We start from the raw sequence: 27,795 nt of genomic DNA, 5'->3' as shown, positions 1-27,795 counted from the left end.
CTTTACATATTATTATATTATGTAGGTAATAAAGTTTTTATTACATTCATAAATGCACTTTTAAAATATTGATTTATACGAGCGCCCTTTTTTTCATACATTCTTTATGAAAACTTCACATACCATTTTTGTGACTGTAATCAATTTATGATTGTATTTTCAATCAATTAAGGTCAATTTTATGCATGTTTCAAGTGTTTTTGCAACCAGAAAGCTGCTATTAAAGATAGTATTGAAGAAAGGTGTTTGTTGTATTTACGTCAACGTTAAAATAAATATAGTACTGAGCATTGTTAACTCTGGGATAAGGGGCTTTGTCAGACATAGTACCTACTTATTACCTCTAAAGGACCCAGGGGCGCCGGGTTTTTAAAATTCTCGTGGGTGCTCCTGGAGCTGGAGTCCAGTTTTTTAAATGACATAGTTACCTAGCTACTTATAATTTTGTTATATATCTAGGTGTCGCCATTTTGTATGGCGATCAATCCATCGAGATTCAAGAAGTCAGAAGTACTTACAACGGAAGACTAAATCTATGAAAGCGAAGCTGCGTACGGAAGTCTAGCTAGTAATTACTAAATGGACACAAGAAAATACAAGATTGTTTCTAGGCGCGCGTATTACGTTTAATAATTATGTTTATTATTTAGATCGCGCGGGTTTGTTGAAAGATGAGAATTATTATTTTAAATATTCATAGTCGTGGACCTCATGGGTGCTCGGCACCCACTATTTACCTCTCGTGGGTGCTGGAGCACCCGAGCACCCACGTAGTCGGCGCCCCTGAAAGGACCTCTTGGAAGCACTCCTGACGGTTATCCATAGGAGTGTGACTTCAATTATGTCGCAAATAAAAGTCATGTTTGAATGTATGAAAGGATTTATTTTCTGGCTTATATCATAGAGACAAGAAAAAGAATATCGATATGGGATATAAAAGCTATTTAACATTTTTAAGGATAACAGTAGATACAATACCAAACTATCAACTTATTTTCAATAATATTATATTAAAGGCAATATTAATATAATTTCAGAAATTAGCCTTTTCTATAGTCGTTAATAAAGAACGATTCATTTTATGTCAGTGGGTTAATTATAATACCAATTAAATTGATCAAGATTCAGACGATTATAAATTCTACGTTGCTTAGATAAATGTTAATCGGCTATTGTATTTGGTTGTAACATTCAAGTGTTCAAACTGAAGACTTAATAGTTTTATTAATACTTTACTATCTCAATCAATCAATACAATTATTTTATTGGGGTAAAAAAGGAAGTTATGAACGTAGGTGATATGTAGGAAGACATGAATGAGCCCACAGTGAACAGAAACCAACTAATAAAATTAATTTACCAAAAATTAACCTTAACATGTGAAAAATTATTAAGTAAATTTTAAACTGATATATCATCTATCGAACAAATTAAATATTTAAGGCAGTAAATTTATATCAAAATAAGGTTTAATTATCTTTAATTCTATATTTTATTTCACTTTATTACTAGACAATCTTTAAAAATATAATAAAACACATTTATGTCTTTGTTTAAATAAATTGAAGCTATAAAATCCCTGTTGAGAACTCATTAACTTGAATTTTTATACATTTCCCCCGAGAGTCGAGCTATCAAATAGTGAATAGAAGAAGAAGTAGTTTAGTTTTTAACTGCGTATGTAATCTTTTCTATCTTGAATATAAATAATTCTCCTGTATGTCTTCAACACCTATCCTTTTTTTAATATTTTATTTTTAATATTTGGTTATAAACAGTTTATTTTTTTTCATTAAGATAACCTATTTTAAGTTAAGGAAGAGCCCTTCTGACATAGGTTTTCTCTTAAACTTACAAGGAGGGCCCTACTACTCCATATTGTGTAAAATTTAGAAACGAAATAAACTACTTTTATTTTGTATTGTTTTATTTTATCCATTCTTAAACGCTCTATTTATACCCGACTGGGAAAGAAGGACAGTTATGTTTTTCAAATGTATGAATGTATACTTCTTTGGCGTGCTCTACAGCCCAAACCGCTGGACAGATTTTGATTTATGAGGTGTCGCTGTAATCGTCAGAATTGTGGTAGTGAAACTATATAAATTAGAAATAGCCTATTAGCAATAGTCATTATAATGCCGGGTTTATTTTTTTATAGTAATGATAATTCTTGTTTCAAATTGTGTTGAGTCAATTGGTCTGTAAGTGCTGTCGTTACTGTTAATTTTTTAATGTGAAACGCTATTTACGAGAAGACTACGACTGCCACTAATATGGTAAAATAATTATGCCTAAATAGCATAATATTAAATCTCCGGTCACACAAAAATACTACAACTGTAATAACTTGGTACTTGTACTTAAAGCTAAAGGTTTAAAATTTATGTGGCACAAGTAATAAATTGAAAAATAAAAATCATGGGGACATTTAAAGACCGGTTTATATGCATTTAAGGAAATGACCAGAACGATGCTACCTCTTAAAAAGGAAATAAACATAACGCGATTTGAGTTCAGTAATAATTTCAAATGGCTAATCATTTTAAATACCTTTTACCGGTATATTTGTTTAAATGTTTACGTACCTAAATAACGAAAACTTGTTATAAAACTGGACACATTTTATGTATCAATAAAAATTTGTGAAGTATACCTATTTTTAATGATCTACAATTTGTTTTTAATGTTTCGTTTCCTTTTATAGCGATGAAAGAAACTTACAAATGTTCGATAGTAAAGATGATATACCTAGATGATAACTCATATCTATTTAAATTCTAGGAGATTCGTAATGACCTAAATTGTATAAAATAATAATATTAATTCCTATTAAATGGAAATGAAATGGAGATTTTATTGTGAAAGTAGAATATTAAAAATCACTTTCGCATATTTATAATGAAAGTAAAAGAATATTGTATTTCATTCATTTTATTAAATGCTTTGATACCTAATGTTTAAATTTGTCATCATTTTTATAGTAGTAGTAGTATGTATCTAGTAAAAATTTTAGTATCTTTTCATGCCATACCGTAAAAGCAAACAATTTATTGTTTACAAACAAATTCAGGTTTACATCGCTTACAAATGTGTTTATCGCAAATTACGAGCAAAAATGTAGTAATGCAAAAGTTTTGTTTAATACTAAGTGAGTTTTAATGAGTAAAGTTATTCTCTCGGAAGTGGGAGAGTTTTTAAATATAAGAGCTAAGATTTTCTAGCGCGGTATTTGTGTGATGATAAATTTAAACATTGTTTTAATATAGAATGTCTCGTTATTTCACAGGGCATAAAAATCAATAAACTTCGAAAACATTTTGTAGTAGGTCACTGAAACTTGTTTTTGTTTAAATATCCTACATTATTCAAGTGGTCCAAATTCCGTGTTAAAAATAAGGTTCCAAAGCTATTTTCAGATTAAAAAAAAGAAATGATTTTGTTTTATTAAACGTGGAATCCTACAATGAAGTTAATTTGTACGACTGTAAGTACTTTGTTATATAGACTATTAAAAAGACAATTAAATTACAATTATTATCTATTTAACACAACTTTTACCGTATCCTGTGTTTTATCGAATGCAGTGGCAACTGCTGGTAACGAATCCTATCTTACAATGTTTAAGTACAATAACACTATATTCTGCATCCGTAAGGGTTAGTTAATTATCAAGTGCTCTTGTTGTTTACCGACAGTCTTTCCACCAGCTGTCAAGCCATAACGGGCTGTGTAATAATACGAGTTTAACTGGAGCATAAACTGGCTTAGATGCCTCTAAGAAGCAAGCAAGATATTTATAATATAAGCGACATAAGCATAAATTAAATAAATGTAATGAGATCTCAGGGAGGGAATTGAAACCTTCACTGTAATACTGGTTTCCGAACCGTTGCTTGACCCGCTGTTCCCACCGATAGGTATCATACACTGCACTTTTTGGCAGTACTTGATCATTTGTATAGAGGCTGTTCTTTTAATGAACAACAATAATTTGTTACAATTTTTTTACTGTACACGTACTGCTGGACACGCATGTTCGGATCCCGCCACATAAATTTATTAGTCATTTAATGGTATAAAACTAATAGGAAAGAATGTATCCGAAATAAAACTCAAGTCGTATGTATATGTCGTGGCCATATCGTAGATTTGCTCATTTCATGAAATGGCCAATTTAGTTTGGCCAGATGGTTAAATCGTCAACGTTTCACGATTTGGTCATCGACATTTGGCCAGATCAGATGAGTATGAAGTATATCATTATATCATTATTTAATAATCAACTCTACTATATTAACTGTTAATTAATAACAAAATCTTTAATGATTTGGTTGATTTTTGATACTCATAATGGCACAAAATTCTTGCAGTTAATTACTTTAACGGTATAAGAAGCTAATGAGGTGATTTAAGAAAAAAATTTCAAGCGTAGCTAGTAAAATGATAGTATGAAAGTGAACGAATAAAGCCTGCTGAATTGAATGTTATACCGAAAAGGCTTTTGTAGGTACAAGTAATTGTACGAAATATTTAGCATCCAATAAAAATAGAGAAAAAAATAAACATTTAATTTTTTTTCTTTGACTGCGAAAGGCTTAATAAAACTTAATTTGTTTATTATAAGTGAATTTTTTTTTCCATAAAATAACATTGCATTGTCTTAGGCATACTCTCTATGGCTATGCAATTATATTACATAAGGGAAATGATAAAAAATAGGAAATGTTTCAGTTAGTGGTTTTAGGACTAATGTTGTAACTTTATTCGTTCTGCTGTCTCGCTTACGATAATAATTCCGTACTTAGGATTCTTAAATGGCGGGTTAAAATATTTCAAGAAAGTGGTGTTCGTTACATGTTCAATTATTTCATATTTCTTATTGCTTAGTTGTTAGTATTTTTTCATGTTCTAAGTATTCCCTCATCTCGACTTATATTATACAGCTGAAGACTTTGTTTGTTTGAACGTGCTAATCTCAGGTGTTAGATAGCCTATTTGTCGAGAAAGGCATAGGCTATATTATATCATCACGTTAAGACCAACAGGAGCGGAGCCGCAGGGCACAGCTAGTTTGTGATAATTGTACTTATTAATTAATCATATATTAATTTACTGAAAATAAAATAAAATTTGAAATTAATCAATTATTATCGTGAATTTAACATTGTTTGTATCCTGTTCTATCCGAATACAATTTCAAAGATTTGTGGGTCTTTTCTTCTTTTTATATACTTCAAAATATGTAGCACCTTTTAACAAAAATTATTGCAGCAGCGCATCTCAGCGCACCCTTTGCGCGTCGATGATGCGCGTGCGCATATAACCGCCTTGCAGCGTGCTCGGGGCGCAATCACACGCACGCCGTCGAGTCGCGAGCCGTGAGTATCTAATATTTTACTAATGTGAATGTTTTTGTATAAAAAATAAATAAAAAAACGTAAATAAAAATACCTACTCCTGTTAATAAAATAGTGGTGTAAATAAACAGTGATAAACTACAGTGCATAAATTTTATATTGGCAATTTTGGTAACGAACGCGATGCTATTGTTTATATTTTTTGAACGTGTACGCAGACTCAAATAATAATATTTTAAACAAAGACATACTTATTTAACGGAAACGTAGAGCAAATCTTCAATATTACATTAAAATATATCTACGTAGAAAAAATAATTACACTGTTACGAACTAAATTAAATTTTATTAGCGAATACTATTAAATTTAATAATAGCCAAAAAAATTGGCTATTAGTGTAATGACATGTGATATTTATGTTGTCGAACCAAGCTAAATTCAAGTTATAATTAATTTTGACTTAAATGTTAATAGTGTCCAGTTACATTAAATAATAATAATTGTGACATATAAATAATAATTAACTTTTATTGCCTTAAATTGAATTATTACTAAGTATAATATAATTACAAATTTAACAATTTCATTAATTTAAGTACATATTAGGAAAATATAATGCTAAATGAGTAATAATTATTTTTGATTGGCCATTTACTAGATTTTTTGCATTCAAATGAAGCTAATTAGTAAGTCTCTATTGGAAATTTAGTGAGCGGTTATTTCTTTGTTCTTTTAAAATAATAATCATCTTTCTTAATTTAAATATTACTTGTAAATATAATTATATAAGCAAATTATAATACTTAAACTTTGTTCCATTTCCAAAAATAATAACAATTATTTGTTTAATAATATCAATTTACAGTTATGTGCTGAAACGTTGCTCGGTTCCTTTGTTGTTTTAAATATTCAGGTTATTGTTATTACAGTACCTACCTATATTGTATTTTATGTATTATTTAGATTCATAATATTACTGTTATTTTTTACAATAACAGCATTTAAGGTTTATATCTATGATATTGTGAAAAATACATTTTAGTATTTTCAATTTTCATCAATTGCTTTAACGATCGGTTAACAATAACATTATTGAACATACCATTTTTAATGTCTTGTCTTCAAAATTATCTCATAAAAACTTGTACGTTATTGAGAAAGCAATATCAATATTTTCCTACAGGTTTCGTTGACAAAGTCTTAGAACAAAGGTTTCACTTTCGGGCGGTGACCTTAGTCTAAGGATACTGACACTATGAACTCATCACTTTGTGTTTACATGCAAAGCACGTGGTCCCATCGTTGCGTGCACCACGCAGAATGCTCCTTAACAAATATTAATATAAACAATAAATAATGTATAAATATAATAGTTGAACAATAGTTTAATGGGCGTGAAGGAATGAAGGAAAAGCATTTAGCAGTTAGCGTTATGGTTAGGGAATATCTTTAGGTTATTAACTGGATTATAATTATATTTCTATTATATTTTATTAGGAAGTTAGATAAGTGACGCTACAGTCGAAGGAACAAATAGTTTCGTGTACGTGTTTATTTCTAAAAGAATGGATTTTATATCGTTGTGTCTAGCCGGTTAAGTTATAGTAATTGTGACTGTCTGTTGTAGTAGAGATTAAAAAGTTGTAAAGTGTCTGCTTTTTATTGAAAAGATTGTTTATCTAGACTCTAGCTTTATATGAGAAAGATTGCTTGTAGCCCATGATTAAATGAAGGAGAAGGTTTAAAATAATATTATTAGTGTCTATTGTGTTATTTTATATATCGTATATAATTTGAACTTCTACTCGATGTCGTGATATATCGTTGTAACGAACTATATTGTGTTCCTAAGTTCATTGATTCCATGATCGATGCTTGCATACAAATTCGGGAAGTATTTGTTTTCGCTGTTTGAGGAAAAAGTATATTAACAAGGAAAAGGACAATTCGATATAATTCAACTCAAACCACGTGCTTTGTATAAGATAATCTATCGCGAAGTTTTGTTTGGTCTTCTTTTCTAAATTAATGATAGTTTTATATGGATCGTTATAATGTATTTATATCAATATAAGGTGGAATAGAAATTCAGCTGTTTATTACGTAACAGGCAGTACCTATTTGAAATGTTTAATGTTACAAGGGTTTCTAATTAAAAAGGACTCTATATTTCTAAAAATAAATGACAACAAATACTCTTTTAAACCGCTTGAAGTAGGTATAACTGCATCGCTTTGAATATACCTTTTAGAGATGTGGTATTTTTTAATGTCAAGTGTGGTTTTATAGAAAACTAGGTTTCCGCCCGCGGCTTCGCCCGCGCAGTCAAAGAAAAACCCGCATAGTTCCCGTTCCCGTGGGATTTCCGGGATTGCGTCATTTTCCCGGGATAAAATGTAGCCTATGTCCTTTCTCGGGTATCAAAATAACTCCATACCAAATTTCATGAAAATTGGTTCAGTAGTTTAGGCGTGATTGAGTAACAGACAGACAGACAGAGTTACTTTCGCATTTATAATATTAGTATGGATATAAACTAGTAGATGCGTCATTCGGTAAGTTTATCCCTGGTCACATATATTAGCTTTCTATAATACCAGGCAACGTCCCTATCCATTCTATAACATTTGAAGAAGTAAAAATACTATTTTTTACAGTAAAATATGGAATCGAAATCCTATTATAATATTGTACTGAAATGAATCTAGTATTAGTATAATCCAATCAATGCTTTATTTTGTAAGCATGTGACCCATTTTTGTGATTTTGTCTGCAAAGAATAAACGTAGGTACTATAAACAAGTTCAGCAAAATACGTATATATTTGACCTCTTTTGGCATGGTACCATTAAAACTATTGGATCTGTTCCCCGATGAGACCAATAAATCGTCTTGAGAAAGATACACGAAACGTGTACACTTTTTTCACATCTAAAAATCCGTATACGATTGCAATAGAAATGTTTCACAAAGAAATACTTGTTTAGTAAATATATACGAATTTATAGCGACGTACAACAAAAGTGTTAGCATAGCAGTTTCATTGAAATTATCAATGAAAAGCTAAGGTAGATATATTTTTAAACGAAACGGGAATTGAATTAAATGTTTAGATTAGCAGCTGATGTCAAACCGGCTCCGTGTGTTATCGTCACATCAGTAACTAGTTTATTTGTCCACTTTCTTTACATAGCCTCTTGTTTATAATTAATTTGCTAGGTTAAGTGATATAATCTGGTTTCTTTGTAACATATAAAGACACTGACATAATTTAATGTTCGTTAGTTATAGTGTTACATTAGGAGTTCTGGCTCTGACAAAGTTTATATTTAGGTATAAATTATATATTATAAAAACTATTTAATAAACATAATTATTAGGTCAAAAAAATAACAGTGTAAATGATAATAGTTCATCATTTCAAATAAGAATAATAAGATTCAATACCAATAGACTGGCCACAGAATAGAGAAGGTATATAGAGTTTTTGCTCCCGTTTACCAGTAGCATAAAATGATGTTTTTGTTATGTTTATAGTCTAGGTCAAACTGGTGACAATCTAGAGCGCTTGTCCCGTTAACTACAAGTGGGTCCCGTTAGCTCATTAGACAGAAATAAACGATATTCAATTGCATATTTGTACTCTGTTGGCGTTTTCTTGTTTGAATTAATTGCGTATAAAAACGTTATGTTAATAAAATAAAATACATTAGATTTATTCTGTTAGTGTCGTTGGTAAATACTTTTACCTAAAATATAAACCTTTGAAACTAAAATATTATGACTAACTTAATGATTGGTTCATTCAAGTAGGTATGCGTTATTAAGTGTACTTTAAATATTTATTTGCATGCACTTAAAATTTAATTTAATACTATTTAATGGTAAAGTTTTAATAGTAAATACTTTTACTTATAAACAAACAAGATTATCACCATTTACGATACACATTTATTCGAAGAGAGACAAAACAAAAGCATTTTTTATCTAAAAACATTACAATGTATCCGAGTACTACCCGCGACCCTAATAACCCATTTTCCGACATTACTAAATATAACTTAGAGCCTTTAACAAATTTACCGCACAAAAGGTTGGATTCGGCTAAATTTGTACTGTATTTCCTCTTACTAAACACACCCTAATAGCTTTTCTTTTATTCGTAACCTATTTAGTTATTATTATTAGAAACGCGTATCACGCTTTATGAATTCATTTTGTTTGCATTATGATAAAATTGGGATCAAATAAATTTTCTCTTCATGTATTTTTATCTTGAATTACAATACAAAATACTAATGTAGAGTAAAAAAATAAGAATAAGCAAGCTCATCTTTTACTTAATAGATTGATAGAAACACACATTTAAATGGTCTATAATAACCTTAATATAATTTAAACGTGTACTTTTGTTTGTTTTAGGTCAAAATGCGAGTATTACTAGCGTCGTTGGCAGTCCTAGCTGCTCTAACTGCAGCAGACGGTAAGTTGTTTATTGCTGTATTAACCATCGTTACTTTATTTTTAAATATTTGATGCTCCTGTAATGCAAACACATACATATACATTAGTACATTGCATTAAATGAATAAGATCAAAAATACACGAATTTACAAGTCTCCACATTTCTATATTTTGCAACTAATTCTCCTTACAATTCATGGTTGTTAGAGTTCAGATATTCCAAATAAAACAACAAGTATACAGGCTTAAAACTGTAAGCTAGAGTGTTTGTGTCGGCTTTCCTTGTTTACGAAGCGATCGCATAGTTGCACTGTTTACTGAACCCGGCGATGCCTTGAGGCAACATCAAAGTAGAATTAATTGAGAGTGCAGACAGTTTCGTGTCGCGGTTACTTCGGGCTTAGCCCTACAATAGATATTTTGACAGTCTACAAGTTGCTCCAATTAGTTGCATTTTAAGTAAAACAATATAATCACCTGTTTTGCAGCTTCTGGATGTTCTGTTAAGGTTATCCGTCAGTTTAAATGATAAATAGTGTATGAAAATATACCTCAAAATGTTTAAACCAGCCCTTATTTTATTAAAATTAAAATTTTCTACTTTATACTAAAACCAAACTAAATAAAGCTTCCGCTATCGATGGAAATATGGATGGTTATAAGATACAATTTGAATGGAGGCTTTATGTTCCATGGGGATAATATTTGGAATAGCTGAGCCGATCTGGCACTTTTTTATTACGATTATGGTAATGATGGGAAATTCTATCTAAGCCCCATTTACAGTTTGAAGTGTGAGTCCCTTACGCATTTGTATGGTCATACAAAACTATCCCACATAATGTAATCTGCTGTAATTTTGTGACATTCTAATAATAATTCTATAGAACCAGCTGTATTCTAATAAAGTATAAAAAATAAGCAACAACTTTAAGCAGATGAAAGCAAATAAAAAAATATTGAAGACATAGTAGAGAAAGTTTATAGTCGGTGGCTTTTTTATGATAACTTTTTCTTGTTGTTTCCTATTCAATTTGGGTCACTAATTCAAAATAAAAATATTAGCTTGAACTGAAATTCTTTTTTTTTACAATAGTATAACAATTTTATTATTACTTTTTTACTATATCAAATAGAAACTTCCTTCGTTAAAAGAAAAAAAAAGATTTCCAAGTTTACACTCGAATTCGCACACCCAAGTTTCTTCGGATAATATTATTGGTGTGAATTTCTCTTAAATTGCCAAAGTTTTTTGGAAGTTTATCCTACCCGCCTAATTCTCAAGTTTAATTTGAATCCTTTCTCGTTTACTCATTTCATTAGCAATAAATTTTATCGAACGGAGAATATTGTTTTTGAATATCATGTGTAACTTGTAGATTTATAAAAATAAAAACTTTCTTTTAAGTATATTGATAATATTGAGGCATAAAATTAATTCATTCTTCTGAACAACAGTTAAAGAACAACCAAAAAGTTGCGAGACGGAGGTAGACATAAAAAACAAAGTTTGAATGTCCTTTATCTCAAGATAATACATATAATACATTTTTATTTTTCAAGTATGTTCATTTTTGTAAGGTTTTCAGCATAATTTTATTTGATTGTAACTGTTGGTCGCAATTGAAATCCCTAATACGGTAGACTACATCTAATTAAAAGTGCATTAGAGTCAGCAATCCCATTCTGTAACTAAACCAGTTCAGTGCGCCTAATTATGTATCGAAATGAAGTTATCAGTGTTGTGACTCGAATACTAGATGTCCCCATGGTAATAGAGACACGTAAACCAGACAAACTAAAATATACTTACATTGCTACTTGTAGAATCATAAAACATGTGTTGGACTAATACCTTGTGTATATAATAGTAATAAATTAATTTTTAATTCGTTATAATTCTTCAGTAAAATGCGATACTTCGGTACAAATTCTTCAGCAAACTATAGGATGCATTTCAGGTGATGAATTTTCTGTTCCCTATAGAATATCCTTACTGCATAATATTTTATTACTTTTTTACCTTTATGTTCGGGGTTTTTTATTTATTTTTTATATAGCGTTCGAAACACACTGCACCAGGAAAAATATTATCATCAAGTTTTGTGAAACTACATTGTATATTCACGAAGCGAAATCAGAATCGACCACAATATGTTGTTTATGCTATCAACGTTCCTCCACTTAATATAATTCGCATAATTTGTCCATTCATTATGCGACATAAGCTCTAAAATGTATCCTACTGAAGCTTAATGTATCAATAGCGTCTAGTGGCTTATTGGTTTATTGAGCTTAGTTAACTCAACATAATATTAAAATCTAATAAGATTCTCGTAGTATCTCTCCTTCATACTAAACATTATTTGATCCTACCTACATCCACACATTAAAGTACCATAGCAGTATTTACTTCTGCTCAACAAGACAGTCAAGCTTTATAAGGGATATAAAATGTTATATCCCTCATAACGCTGCCAATTTTAACAGTCATGCTAATAGTGCTTTTTGTTATGCAGCGGATAGCAAAGCGCGCATCGTATGTTACTTCAGCAATTGGGCGGTGTACCGGCCTGGTATCGGCAGCTATGGCATCGATGACATCCCAGTCGACCTTTGTACTCATATCATTTACTCCTTCATCGGCGTCACGGAGAAATCTCATGAAGTTCTTGTCATCGATCCTGAGGTAAGTCTGGAAGAAAATAACATTAAAAAATTAACATTATTATTTTATTGAAAATTCTGTAAAGTACCTCCTCTAAACATTTAAACAAAAGATACGACTTTGGATATTAGTAGAGTTGTTTAGTGGCTACTTTTACATAATTATAATGAAAATTTAAACAGATCCAAAGTATGTGCACTGAAATTGGTATTTTGAGAAAGTTTCATCAAATGATTAACATTGTACTGTGTGGTGTATTCTGTATACTGTATAGCTTTAAAACCGCAAGCGTTTGTGTTGTGTTAAGCCCCTTTGTTTCGGTTGCTCTTATTTTCTTAGGATAATGGACTGTTGTTGTTACATACTTCATATATATTTATGTTAAATTTCCAGTATTGAAATAACTTGATTTATGAAGCTTGAAACTATACGACGTGATTAATGAAAACAATGATATAACAGAAATAATACACCAGAATTCCAAGAAGCGATGGTTACTAAGTATTTAATTATTCAGAATTTTAGTACAGAAATGTTCAATCGAAATATAGGATTATTCTTATACCACTTCGATAGATTCCTTTTTTCCTTCTTTTATTTATTTAGCTGTACCAAACTGCAATTTACATTGATTTAAGATTACAAATCCAGTTCCACACAACGATAAGTACTTAGCTAAAAATTAATGTTCCCCAGTTGGACGTAGAAAAAGGGGGATACCGTAATTTCACGGCGTTGCGAAACACTCATCCCAATGTCAAGTTCATGGTGGCTGTCGGAGGGTGGGCAGAAGGCGGTGCCAAGTATTCGCAAATGGTGGCCCAGAAAAGTTCGCGAATGACCTTCGTCAGAAGTGTCGTTGGTAAGCATTGAAACTTTTTTATGACTGTTTATAATGTTTGTCATAAGGGATGGAACAATTACTTTTTGTTAACGTCGTAATATATTTAGGGTTACTTTGAAGCATGATAAATTATAATGACTTGTGATTTTTCATCCTTAACAAGATTGTTTGACCTTAATACGATCTATTTAATCTATACTTGTTGGAATTCTTCATGAATGGGTCTAGTAAAGTTCCTGTAGGCACTAAAATTACGGGTAACCTATTAAAAACTCGAATTTCTATTACCCGAATCTTAAAATCCCGAAAACGGTTGTTAGAACTTTTAAAAGACAGATGTTATGAATGACAACTTTTTAAAATTCCTTTTTTAATTTCCCAGATAAATCAATTTCCAGATACACCAAAACCAGATTTTTAAAAAGTATTTTTTTGTTTCCCGTATTCTCATAATCCAGATATAGTTATACCAGATTCTCAGAATACTTTTTTTTGTTTCCCATCGTACCATTTTCCAAATAAACTATTACCAACTTTTCATAATCTTTTTATTTGGTTCCCATATAATCGTATAGCAGATAAACTATTGCCAGATTTTCATAATCTCTTTATTTGGTTCCCATACAATCGTGATTATACCTTTTACTATTGCCTGAAAATAAACATTACCAGTAAGTAAATTGTTTTACTTGCCCATTATAGAAAGGTTTAAGTGTCAAATTCGACTCAGTAGGTTAGGTTAGGTTAGAACTGTGACCTCCCATATGTGCCAGAACCGACTCGCTATTGTTTCACTTGCCCATTACAGAAAGGTTAAAGTGTTAAAATCTATTCAGAAGGTTAGGTTAGGTTCGTGCTGCGACTCCCTGGAAGGATTTCGTTTTTCTGGATATCGTTTATTTGAATTTCAAAAATCTGGACATTGTTTGTCTGGATATCAATCAACTGTATTTCAAAAATTTGTGTTTTAAAAATCTGGCTTTCGTGCATATGGATTACGGTCATCTGGATTTTGTGCATTTAGATTTCGTATGTCTGGAACTCATTCGTCTGGATTGTAAAACGTCGTACAAATAAAGAAATGGGCAAATGAAATTCGGAGTTGCGATTATATGGCAAACAAAACTTCGAAATTTTAAAATTCGGGGTTATGAAAAAATGTCCAAACGTTTTCTGGATTATGATATTCGGAATATTAAAATTCGAGATTAAGATAGGTAACCAAAATTACGTGCAAAGAAAGGGATAACAGACTCCCGGTATTCGATCATTCTGTATAGATGTACATAAATACAATTCGTAAGCATTAATATTGTAATGTATTATCGCGTTTCTTGACAGAAGAATGAATAATAAACACGTCTACGTGAAGGGAATCAAACACTCTTTCCGCATTCTGTACGAAGTAATAGTAATCTATCAAAAGATGTGATTGAATTTATTGTTATATTTTTGTTTAACTTAAATAACAGTTATATTCTTATACCAATGTTTAGTAAACAATGTTAAACTTCAAATAAGCAGATGATTAAAAAAAAGAAACTTTTAAAATTTCTAAGAGTTGATTTTTCCTTTAATTTTATCTAAACCTTTTATTAGATAAAAGCTAAGGATAAAAGTATAAAATTCAGCCGAGTCAGCGGAGTCGACGGAACCGGGAATTTTTATATTTTCCTGTTACCTTGTCTCCTGTCTAGACGTGTAAAATATAGGAAAATGCTTCCGAGACCTGTATGCAGTATTTAGATAACTTCTCATTTACTTTTCAAATATAATTTTATAGATTTTTTTAATAGCTTAACTACTTATACCTATTATTATTTATTCATATTTGTTTTTCTTCATTTATAATTGTACTTGAAAGTATTTTCGTAACCCTTATGTCGTAGGTCGAAATTAAATAGATTGTCCGAGATAAATGGAAATATATTCATTGGTTATTGGCATATTATCATACAACCCTTGGCATGGATATTTTTCGGTACTATATTAGCATACCCATATTAACTTTCTTGTGTAGCGCGTCACACTTTAATTTCCCATTTATGGCTCTTAAATATAAGCTAATAATATTGGTTTTAATTATTTATAGATTTCCTCAAAGAATACAATTTCGATGGTCTGGACCTGGATTGGGAGTACCCTGGTGCGGCTGATCGTGGTGGTTCTTTCTCCGACAAAGATCGTTTCTTGTTCCTCGTACAAGAACTAAGGAGGGCCTTTATTAGAGAGGGCAAGGGCTGGGAATTAACAGCTGCTGTACCGCTGGCTAACTTCAGGCTTATGGAAGGGTACCATGTACCCGATTTGTGCGAGTAAGTATACAGGGTGTCCCACTTTCGGTATACTAAGCGCGAAGGGACTTGTAGTTTTGCATACACTGATCACATAAAAAATACTTAAATAACAAAATTACGCGAAAAATTTTTTGGTAAATTTTTCCTTAAAATCCATGTATTCGTCTCTAGCTTCGCGCAGCCGGCATATACCGCTTCGCTAATGTGAGTATTTTGTCTATGAAAACATAATCTTAAACGATAGCTCACATGCGGGTGGCAAAGTTGGGCGGTTTGCTTGTTGGGGGTGTACACATGGAATTTTAAGAATTCCTCTATTAAAAAAAAATGCGTCTGGAATTTTATAATTATTTTTTACGTACTCAGCGTATGCAAAACTACAAGTCCCTTTGCGCTTAGTATACCGAAAGTGGGACACCCTGTATAACATAATAGAAATAAATAATAAACAAGCAAGAAATACATACCTATAGTTCAACAGAGAACTTCCGTATAACTCTTCATGTATTAGCAAAAAACACAACATATTATAATAAACTATTTTGCGTTCAAACATATAATAATTTCCTTTCAAAAGTGTTTCTTCTTATCTTTATTAAAGGAAAAATATCATCCAACATCATTAAATCTTACATTAATTTACATCAGCCTAATTCTTTCCCCGTTAAAAAGTCATTCACAAATAGAGAAAGGCAGAGTTACTTTCGCAAATTCATTATTATTCACAGATTCTCTATGTTTAACAATTTCTCAGGTGACCTTCGGAAATTTATTACAATGATTTTTTTATAATTTTCACAATGGCTGTAACCTATTAAATGAGGCGTAGATTTATTTGATTGTCTCTTTGGGAACAAAATAATATTTTTCTCAAAGTAGGCAGTGATGTACGCTCCATTTTTTTAAACTTTAACAAAACGTTCCTTCATAAAATTTGACATAACTAAATTTACTAAAATTTAAATCACGTGTGTCCAACGGACAAGGCTAATTATTCAAACTCAATATAATTATTATGGGAGCTCTATTAGTTGAATGTGTTGGTTACTAGTGAAGAGCTTTTTTATCGCAGTGCAATATTCCCATACTGGATCTTTTTTTATTCAAATCTGAATATTTAACAGACGCGTTTATATATAATTTATATAAAATAAAATCGTAAATGTATATTAAATATCTAATTAAGAAATAAAAACGTCGTGTGCTATATGCTACGTATTTTAAAAGTTTCCAGCATGTAATACTCTGAAACTCATTCCAGTTCTATAATATGTAGAAAATAACTAATGCAAAGCACATAAAATGCCAAATCCAACTTTATTCAACAAATGTTATAACTTTGGCTTTGTGATAAAATCTGTATAGACGTCGATCAATTGACTTTTAATCGATTATTGTAACATAAGTTTTATATACACGTGGTTGCTCCACATTGAAAGTACTTGATGAATAAAAAACTGGTGCTTTATTTTTTTTAAGTGGAATAAAGTTTTACATTCAGCAAACTTTGACAGCATTTTGTTAATTATAGATTTCATTAAAAATATGTTACCTGCTATTTGCCTCAAATTAATTTACGTTTTTATAACTCAACATAAAATAACAATAATATTTCAAGGTAGAGATTTTTATAAAATTTTAAATCTTTCTATGTTTACCTATTAATTATGTCATAATATCAATAATATATCATTTCATTAATTATTACGTGACCTTTTAAAGACAATTTTGCGATCAAATATATTTATTTTTACATATATTTTAGTAAAGATTGCTTTGTATTTTTCAGGGAATTAGACGCAATCCATGTGATGTCATACGATCTTCGTGGCAATTGGGCTGGATTTGCGGATGTACATTCACCTCTATACAAACGTCCTCATGACCAATGGGCTTATGAGAAGCTTAATGTGGTGTGTACCTGTTATGATTATAATATTATTATAACGCAATTAACTCTGTCTATTTATTTTTAAATAGATGAAGGATGTAAATGTGGATATATTGTACTTATTACACAGATATTTATTCTGTAATTATCACATAAAAATATATATTCGTATCATGCAGGAAGAAAGTCTCTTTAATGCAAGAGTGAAAAATTTTTACCGAAAATATATTTTAAATATTAACCATACTTTCCGATAGGAATTTTAAAATAACTCTTGTTACAAAAGCCGTCAATTGTAGGTTCTTTGTCTTTATCTGTGTCATTCTTTTGACAGCAAATATGGCGCGTATTTAAAATATACCCTTTTTGTAGCGTCCACCAAAAATGTAAGAGTATTTTGAAAAGTTTTTTTATGAAAATAAATATCTGAATTTCTTATCAGATTTCAGATAAATGAGGAGACATTTTAAGGCTGAAAATAAAGTAAATAATCAACAATATTGTTAAGTAATATCATTCATCATTTCAGAACGACGGGCTCAATCTTTGGGAGGAGAAGGGATGTCCGTCAAACAAATTGGTTGTTGGCATTCCGTTTTACGGTCGTTCGTTCACCTTGTCAGCTGGTAATAACAACTATGGGCTTGGGACGTATATTAATAAGGAAGCGGGTGGCGGCAATCCAGCCCCTTACACAAATGCTACAGGATTCTGGGCCTATTATGAAGTAAGTATTATAAAATCAAAATGATAAATTTCTAAGTTAAATTGATTAGAATGTTAAATCTGTAAACAACAACAAACAGTACAAAAGTCAAGAAGGTTTAATAAAAAACGGTATAATAGTTCTCAAATAAAGTAGATACCTAGTTTTTAAATTATTCTTTTCGACTCTACCTCTCTATTACTTGTAAACAAAAATAATTCGTAATAAAAGACTATTTGTTAAGATAAAAAATATGAAATTGAACATTTAATTTTTAGATATGCATGGACGTAGACAAGCCAGAAACCGACTGGACAAAGAAATGGGATGAGCACGGCATGTGTCCCTACGCGTACAAGGGAACGCAATGGGTCGGCTACGAAGACCCTCGCAGTGTTGAAATCAAACTGAACTGGATCAAACAGAAGGGCTACCTTGGCGCTATGACCTGGGCGATTGATATGGACGACTTCCAGGGCATTTGTGGAGAGAAGAACCCACTGTCCAAACTATTGCATAAACACATGTCTTCGTATACCGTACCTCCACCACGTTCTGGGAATACTACTCCAACGGTTAGTGATAGATGACTAATTAATGTTATTGTTTTAGTAGAATTCGCTGAAAAGTAAACTTTTTTTATATTGAAATAAGTGGGTCTATAAACCACGTTTACCAAACATAATTTCCTTTATTCGAAGCTTATTAATAGTTCGAGTTGGAGTTTAATCTTGGTTGAAGTGACAAAAAATTATAACTAAGTTGTAACACTTACCTTTAGTATTTTATTTTCTTTATATCAACAGCCTGAATGGGCTCGACCACCATCAACGACATCAGACCCATCTGAAGGCGCTCCCATCCCAACTACGACCAAGGCTCCTACACCCAAACCTACTCAGGCACCAACGAAACCTACTCAGTCACCTGTAACTACACCTACTCAGCCCAGCAGTACCAATGCCCCAGTGGAGGAGGAGAAACCTGTCCCTGATGTAGAGCAACCACCTTCTGTAAGTATTTCAACAAAAAAAACCGCTGAAAATTAGTTTATTATGAAAAAAAATAAAAAGCTATAAACCAAATTTTTTATAACGCCGTGAAAAAAAAAATGGTTGTAAACTTTCTATATTTTTATTTTATTAATAAACCACATATTATAAGTTTGATTTGCTTTCATGTAGTTATAGTTAAATATCATTATATCGCTAAACTTTAACGTTTTCGATAAGCTTGCTTATCTTTGATGGTCTACACTCTACGTAATAAAAACAAATACGGAGTTTAAAAACGTACCCATAATTCCCCTTTCAAATCCCGTGGGATTTACAAGTCATTCAGAGGTCAAATGCCGTTCATCAACATTTCTTTGAGCAGACGTATAAAAGTAATTAAGCTTTGAAAAGAGTTGCCGAATCATTAATTCCTTTTAAAAATAATGTTTTTAATTAAACAGGAAAATGAGGTGGACAGCGCCGAAGTTTGCAGCGCTCAAGCGGATTACATCGCTGACAAAAAGCGCTGCGATAAGGTGAGATGAAAACTGAATAATTATTTAAGTTGATAACTGGAAATCCTTTTAGTGCAATTTAGCGAATTTTATGTAACATTTTTATGAGTATTGTTGGAATGAAAATGCTTTTATTGAAGCTATTAGATAGGAATTAATGGATTGTGTTTGACTACGATACGATTATTTTATATTATTTCAATTGATAAAGATTATTTATTGGACTTTTTGCACTTATATTCACTCTTTATCTTTATTGTTTTGTGGTTATCTAGAAGTCGATCGATATTATTATTTAAATTTTTAACTGTACTATTGCAAGTGTTAATAAATTGTTCCGAAATTCTTAAAGTACGTTAAAATACTAGCGAATAACTACCTAGTTATTATCACAGAATCAATTGTATCAAATACAAAGTCTAAATTAATTTATTAATGGTATTTTTACTGATTTTTCTTATGAATTCTGTGGCTAATATTTCTTTTATTTTTCAGTACTGGCGTTGCGTAAACGGCGAGCGTATGCAATTCACATGCCAATCCGGCACCGTCTTCAACACGGCGCTTAATGTTTGCGACTGGCCAGATAATGTTGATAGAAATGAATGTAGAAAATAATTTAATTAGGACCTCATTTCAAACAATTTCACTTTGCTGCGGTTGAATTTTGACTGTAGCAAACCGAATTGTTTCTTGATACAAAGCATTTAATGTTTGAACTTCAATATCGTTATGGATTTTTAAGACAAATAGTTTATTCCAGTGTGGAGTAATTTTATCAAAATTGAAAACAATACATGAAAAAATAAGACTATATTATCATTAGTGCGATTTTTCAAGCAGGATTATAATTTATAGAGATTTTCAGTGTTTTCACTATATTTATTAAGTTCCTGTATCTGAAGTTCAAATGTTTTCTTTGCTAATGCTCATTTTACATTAGTTTTAAGGTAGAGTTAAGTTATTTATATAAAAATTAAAAATAAACATTAAAACAGCCTCGGTTGTGTACATACTTTTTATATTTCTTTTGAAATACATCACGTCTGAGGTTGTTTTAATAAATATTAGATATAATAATTTTCACAAAGGTACTTTTGTACGAATACAATTAGATGAGATTATGTAAAAGACTGCTCAAATTTTATAAAAAAATACATACTTCTATAGCTATTATAGTGTTCTAAGATAATTTCTGTAAAAAATTGTACGTACATCAATCATTCATCAATATGTTTTTAATTTGTATCATCTACAGTTTATTATTTATTGTGCTTGAAGAAGCTATTAAAGTAGTATAAATTTATTGAATCTTTTATTTTCATCATCACGTCCTGATCCTATATTGTTGCCATAAATAAATTTCGTTAATTTTAAACCATACATCTATCAAATAGTATAACTGCATTGTAGACCTGAATCCCGATGGTCCAAGTTCGATTCATGAATATCACATGTATAATGCGTTGCTCTGCACGTTTCATGATTATAAATATATTCCACAATTTTGCATTGTAATATAAAAATCATAGAAACGATATACATATGTACCTGTATATATACCTACGAAAAGACGACCAGTGTCTTAATAACACGCGTGTCTTTCTTTTACTATATGGTACATCAATAATATTTTAGGGAAATTAAAGACTTAAACGGATTGACTTAATCTTTTAAAAGTCAAATAAGTATAATTGTCGCGTAAAATCAAACACAAGAAAATACTAAATACTAGAGAATTTATATATCACTAGCTTTCCGCCCCCGGCTTCGCCCGCGCAGTCAAAGAAAAACTCGCATAGTTCCCGTGGGATTTCCGGGATAAAACCTATCCTATGCCCCGGGGTAAAAAGTAGCCTATGTTTTTTCTCGGGTATTAAAATATCTCCATACCAAATTTCATGCAAATTGGTTCAGTAGTTTAGGCGTGATTGAGTAACAGACAGACAGACAGAGTTACTTTCGCATTTATAATATTAGTATGGATAATAATAGTTTAATATTAAACAAACTTCCACATATCCACATCTGCGAGAACTACATCTTACATGAGCGCGTCTCTGTATTGTATTAGACTACAAGCCCGCATAGGACAAAAATATGGGTCAAATGAACCACCAGGGGACATATCTAGAACGATAGCAGAGCAAAAAATAATAAGATTCATCACTATGCCGTCACTTGTAAGCTGTCCAACTGAGTGCAGATGAGAATTGAAAAGTACAGGTAGACTCGGTCAATTTTGGTCATATATTTTTGTACGGCATTCTTAACCATCGATAGATCCATTAAAAATAATAAGAAACCGCTCAGTGCCGTACAAAAATGGTGGTCCACCAAGTCGGAATTTTTATTTAATTTCCGAGAGTTACCGGGGGTAAATTTGGTCATTTGACCATGTACGGCATCTGTGTCATACTATTGCTATACTGCTTTTAATCCATTATTCCGCAACGCCGTACAAAAATCATGGGGACAAGGGGAAAAAATCAAGAGTTGCAATCCCCTCTCTTTCCCCACTCCACGGGGTCATTTGACTAAGTACGGCTTCGGTTCCAAAACATTATCTAGCACTCAAAAGTACTATTAAAAGCAATGCCGTCAAAAAATAATTGTTCTTTTAAATGTATACCAATAATCATCTTAATTTCATCGAATTCTTGATATAAAGAGCTGTAAGGTCATTTGACCCTGTACGGGAACTTTTTTTTTAACATGATATTGTAAAATTCAATTGTTGTATAGTATTGCCGTTCAAAAGAAACCGTTCTAAAAAAAGTTATAGAGAAATGCAAAACCAGAAATTTTGTTAAAGTTTAAACATCGTAGATTAATGAAATATAATAGTTTTCTACACTTTATCCGTTGTTTTAAATAGTATTAACATAGATAAATTAGGAAAAAACGATGCCGTACATTTTTGTGCAGACCACATCTTTTAGGCTGATGAAAGCGACGAAAGCTACAATTTTAAGGGTGCTTTATGGCCATTTGATACAGTACGGCATTAACATATTTTTACCCAACTACGGCAAAGCAAAAGGAGGGTTATGGTTGTTTACAGGTCATGTATGTATGTTCATCTATTCCCTCGTAACTTCTAAACTACTTATCAGAATTCGACAAATGACATATCATTAGAAGCGTCTGAATTGTTCACTGGATAACCAGCGACCAGCTAGCTAAAGGCCATATGGGGTTTCACAAAATCTAATGTGGCGCCCTCTAGCGGACAAAACATACAGAGTAAAAAAATAAAGTTAAGATAAATATGCAGTATTTGGTATCATTTGAAAGCGCTTTACTTGTACATTTTGAATATGTATATATTACTAGCATTTGCTTGTGACTTTACCTGTATTCATGGACTGATTGCATATAATTCACATCTTTTCGTTCATAGCTTTTTTATTAGTTCATCAATTTAGCGGAGTCCATTCCACCTGACTCCGACTTTCCAAGGTGATAATTAACCACCTCGAGCTTCTTAATATTAATGTATATTTATATTTTATTATAAAAATATAAAGCAAACATTTCGTTATATGGATTTTTTTCTTTTTCAGATTTTTCCCCTTTGAACCAACGAAAATGTACGGCACATGAAAAAATATTATCTATGCATAAAATACTTTAAAAATAAATTTATTTCGTGTTGTGTCAAATGACCCCCTGGAGTGGGGAAAGAGAGGGGATTATAACTCTCGATTTTTTCCCCTTGTCCCCATGATTTTTGTACGGCGTTGCGGAATAATGGATTAAAAGCAGTATAGCAATAGTATGACACAGATGCCGTACATGGTCAAATGACCAAATTTACCCCCGGTAACTCTCGGAAATTAAATAAAAATTCCGACTTGGTGGACCACCATTTTTGTACGGCACTGAGCGGTTTCTTATTATTTTTAATGGATCTATCGATGGTTAAGAATGCCGTACAAAAATATATGACCAAAATTTACCGAGTCTACCTGTACTTTTCAATTCTCATCTGCGCTCAGTTGGACAGCTTACAAGTGACGGCATAGTGATGAATCTTATTATTTTTTGCTCTGCTATCGTTCTAGATATGTCCCCTGGTGGTTCATTTGACCCATATTTTTGTCCTATGCGGGCTTGTAGTCTATATTGGATAAAATTGAATGCAAGTCCAGCCTCTTGTGACAAGTTTGGACGATATACGGGAAAAATAGTTTTCGAATACGAAATTTTCATGCATGGTTCTCACTCACTTCGTGTAAGCGCTTTTTTATTAAATTTTCTGCCACTTGTATTCGATAAAATCTTTATAGTAGAAAAGAGTAGATTCTCGTAGATTAAATGCTGCTACAATAGCTGAGTAATTTATTACGATTTATAGTATTGAATTTAACAGCATTATTTTTTTATAATGTGTAAGATTTGCTGGCTCAGCTATCACATTTATTTTGAATAAGAGTTCGCATCACAGCTTCTGAATATAATTATTGACTTTTCAATGTATGCAAGACAATCAGATTGCTTCTTCAACGTAATGCTCGGAGTTATCTTTTAGACAAATATAATAAATGCGAAAGCTTCAATGTTTGTGTCTCTATTGAAATTAACCGTAATAAAGCTTGTATAATAAACTTAATATCAGAATCATTGATTAGAACATAGGCTACTTTTTCGTGAATAATTCTCTGGCTCCCACGGAACTACTATTATGGAATAGGTAAACAAACTTTGTCATCGTTTAGATAAGATTAATAATAAAATCTGTCTACGACCACGCTCGCTGTAAAGTGTTCGAAACGTTGGAATAAATAATATCATGAATAAATTGCGTTTTCTCCAGCTTAAATAGAATGAACTTAATTTTTAAGGCATTCAATGCTCAATAGGTCCAAATTTAACTACGCTTAATTGAATGAATAGGCTTTTTATAGACCGAAGACTAACGTACCAAATAATTTAGAGGGTTAAAAGGGTAACAGAATTAGGCGAGTAGGTACACGATTTGCCTTCTACGAAAGAATATTTAATGATTCACTTCTGTAATCTACTTAATCTAATTATAGAGTTATTATTAGAACGCCTACACAATAATGAGTTGGGAACGTTTAAAAATGTTTCATTCGAGGATCCAAAAGTTCTTTAGGAAGAGGCACGTATACACTTCCCGTTATATTTAAATTCATGTATAAAAGTTTTTTTTCTCAAATATGATTTAATGGGTGACATAGTATTTTGCTTTTTAAAAACCATACTAAAAACGAGCGATGAAAACGAAAATTAAAGAATTATTAAGCCCACAATATTCCATCGATAGTACCAAAGTACCATTTCTAATGATATCTATTCTAAAATTTCGAATGACTATAAAAAATTAACATATACCTACCTACCAAATTCCTCATAGGATATTCTTGGTGGACAATCTCTGTACCGGGTAAGGGAACATTGTCAAGGCTGAAACAGATAAAAGGCTTAACGTAACTGAAATCGGCGTACGATGTTTTTGGAATGAGGGTTTCGGGGATAATCCTTATAGTTGGGTTGATTGCGCAATTGAAATTCGAAACAAATTTCAATGGACCGATATTTTACTTGGGCCATTACAAGATTAACTACGGTCATCGAATAGAGGTTATTCTTTTCTAAATACGGCAAAAAAAATTGAGGCCTAATTATTTGACCTACACCTACTTTGTTGTTGTCTATAAAATATAAATAAATGTGTTAACAGTCGAAATAAGCATTTAGGACATCAGATGCAACTTTAATGCAAGATAAATGTTCAATTATCTTAAATCCTCGCTGAAATAAGTTTTACCTTCACAACACGTCTTGGTTCCTGTTATATAAGCGTTGAGACGAGACAGTACAAGTTAATGGAACTTTATACAGCTTGTGTACTTTGGAGTTAATTTAAACCTGTTTGGTTTCAGAGAGTATTTTAATAAGCCAAGTTGTTAAAATTATACCCCATATTTTAATCTTTTTGGTGTTCCAAAGTCAAGGATAATTTCCCATTTCAGGCTCATGTTGTTTTACAGATTGTTAGTCTTTTTAGCTTCGATAAATATTAATAAATAATCATTGTAAATAATATAACAAAGTATGAAAATACAAGCTATGGAAATTGTAGACTCTATATGTACACTCTACATTATTAAATAATAAATTAAAGTATTGATTATGATTGTTGCAAATACATACTATACATAATGATTTAATGTTGAATGAGAAGAAAATAGAATATATATAATATAAATGATTCATAAATGTAAAAATCATTGCGCATTGTATAAAATCTACATACAATTTCGTTTTTGTGTAATTAGAACGAATGAATTTTAAGAGAAATTGAAAAATACGCATTTGTAAAAACAATTATATGAATCTATTGAATAACAAAGCAGTTTGATTCATTTGTTTCCACTTTCTGATTAATTAACGTGACATTTCACGCATTCATTTCAGTCTGGCATTGTGTTATTTATTTATTTATTCATTGGTACTACGTTAAAAATTTCTTTAATAGTTTTAGATAAATACCATAAATATAATGTGTATCTAATCTAACTAACCAACTATCATAAACAAATGACTCCGAAGTTCATGTAGAGCTGTTTGCTTGACTCCTCCTCTCTCAACAAAAATAAAAAAAGTAAAAAAATCTGTTGCTGAACTGAAATAGTTCACGACTCTCCTTTAAAGTCAATAAAAACTTATCTAACTGCACAAATATTTTTAAAACATTCAAAACTATGCAGACTACGGCAAAGGTTTTTATTTATGCCTTATTCGCAACGGATGAGGTAAAAAGTGGTATTATTAAAACTTTTTAGGCAGCTTTGTCCTCATACAAAGAGGACAACATAAATAATAATATTTTGTCTATTGTGTTCAAACAAATTGCTGTAGTTTAATACTTTTGCCAGCTTTACTGCGTGATAAAAGGAAATTAACTCCATTATTCAAATACTTATCAAATGTTCAAATGAAACATTATATTTCAAGTTATTCTTATCACGACGAATGTACCCAAAAGGTGTCTAAATAAAATCAAGAACGTCTTTCATTTTAATAATTCCGAAGTGAGGATTGATTTGTTATGATCTAGAAGGAAGCTAGTAAAATATACATAAGAACAATGTTGCATTTCCGTAAACAAATCAATGGTCTGTAAAATTTACAAACACACAAAATTTATAAGTTTGACTAAATTTTCCCATCCCGAACTACCTAAAACAACGTATAATTTGCATCCATGAATTAAGTAGACGTTATTATAAATCATCAATTGGAGTACCTTTAAACCATCTGAATGTAAGGGAACGGTAAAATAGGCTAATAATATCCCGGTGTGGAGTGGTAGTTGGAAGTTTTGACAGGTTCATAAAAAAGGACTTGAAGTTTAGATTTATATGAAAACCCGGGCCTGATTCGCCGTGACCTTATTGCCTGGCTTGCTTTACGTGCAAATGATCAGGTTTTATGTTAGAGCCCTTTTGTATATCTTGTAAAATATCGTATTACAATGTTCTGCTGAAATTTTGGACTTTAGATTTGTTTATTAAGAAGAATGTACACGTCGAACAGTAATGACTTGATAACAATATGTATTTATTCAGTAAGTACGCTAGCTAAACTAAACTAAACCTAATGTATTTTAATATTATGTGTGGCATATTTGCGGGGCATAATTTGATATATTTGTCATTAATAGCAACGTAATCGCTATTTTCGTAACGTAAACATAACATTTTGTTAATACATAATATATGTAATTCAAACCATAAGTACATACGACCAAGTACATTAAATTCGAGTCGTAAATTTTTATCCATCTTCATATCTATAGCCACGAATGCTATATCCTATTAGTTTAGAATGCCATAAAATGGAATATTCACGTACTTTAATGCGGAACTTGCTTAAACCTCGGAAATATAATTTAAAAGATAGAGGAGTAAATTTTTATGACATCTTGTGAGATATTGCCTGAGCACCTAAAATATTCCACTGCTGATAGGAATTTTATCTGGGACCGTTTTTAAGAAGTTTTAGAATTTTTAATTGGTAGA

General features: G+C 31.2%; 1 protein-coding gene across 2 annotated transcripts; it reads left to right on the top strand.

The window, feature by feature from the left end:
• The first annotated feature begins 5,309 nt into the window (after positions 1-5,309).
• Positions 5,310-20,883, top strand: Cht5 (Chitinase 5). Of its 2 annotated transcripts, XM_090113988.1 has the most exons (11): positions 5,310-5,381; positions 9,784-9,844; positions 12,345-12,514; positions 13,190-13,355; positions 15,430-15,652; positions 17,424-17,547; positions 18,055-18,252; positions 18,510-18,806; positions 19,038-19,244; positions 19,688-19,762; positions 20,237-20,883. In XM_090113988.1, exons 2-11 carry the CDS (start codon positions 9,790-9,792, stop codon positions 20,357-20,359), a joined length of 1,638 nt encoding a protein of 545 aa, XP_089970114.1. In that variant the 5' UTR covers positions 5,310-5,381; positions 9,784-9,789; the 3' UTR covers positions 20,360-20,883. The 2 variants fall into 2 exon arrangements, with proteins under 2 accessions (XP_089970114.1, XP_089970115.1); XM_090113989.1 differs by lacking the exon at positions 5,310-5,381 and having other exon boundaries at positions 9,784-9,848; positions 12,352-12,514; positions 20,237-20,788.
• The last annotated feature ends 6,912 nt before the right edge of the window (positions 20,884-27,795 follow it).

This window comes from Colias eurytheme, chromosome 20 (assembly GCF_061535395.1).
Source record: "Colias eurytheme isolate Ceu_HAF_F1 chromosome 20, ilColEury1 Martin Lab GWU primary, whole genome shotgun sequence".
Classification (NCBI taxonomy): Eukaryota; Metazoa; Arthropoda; class Insecta; order Lepidoptera; family Pieridae; genus Colias; species Colias eurytheme.
This window is presented reverse-complemented; position numbering and strand designations above follow the sequence as displayed.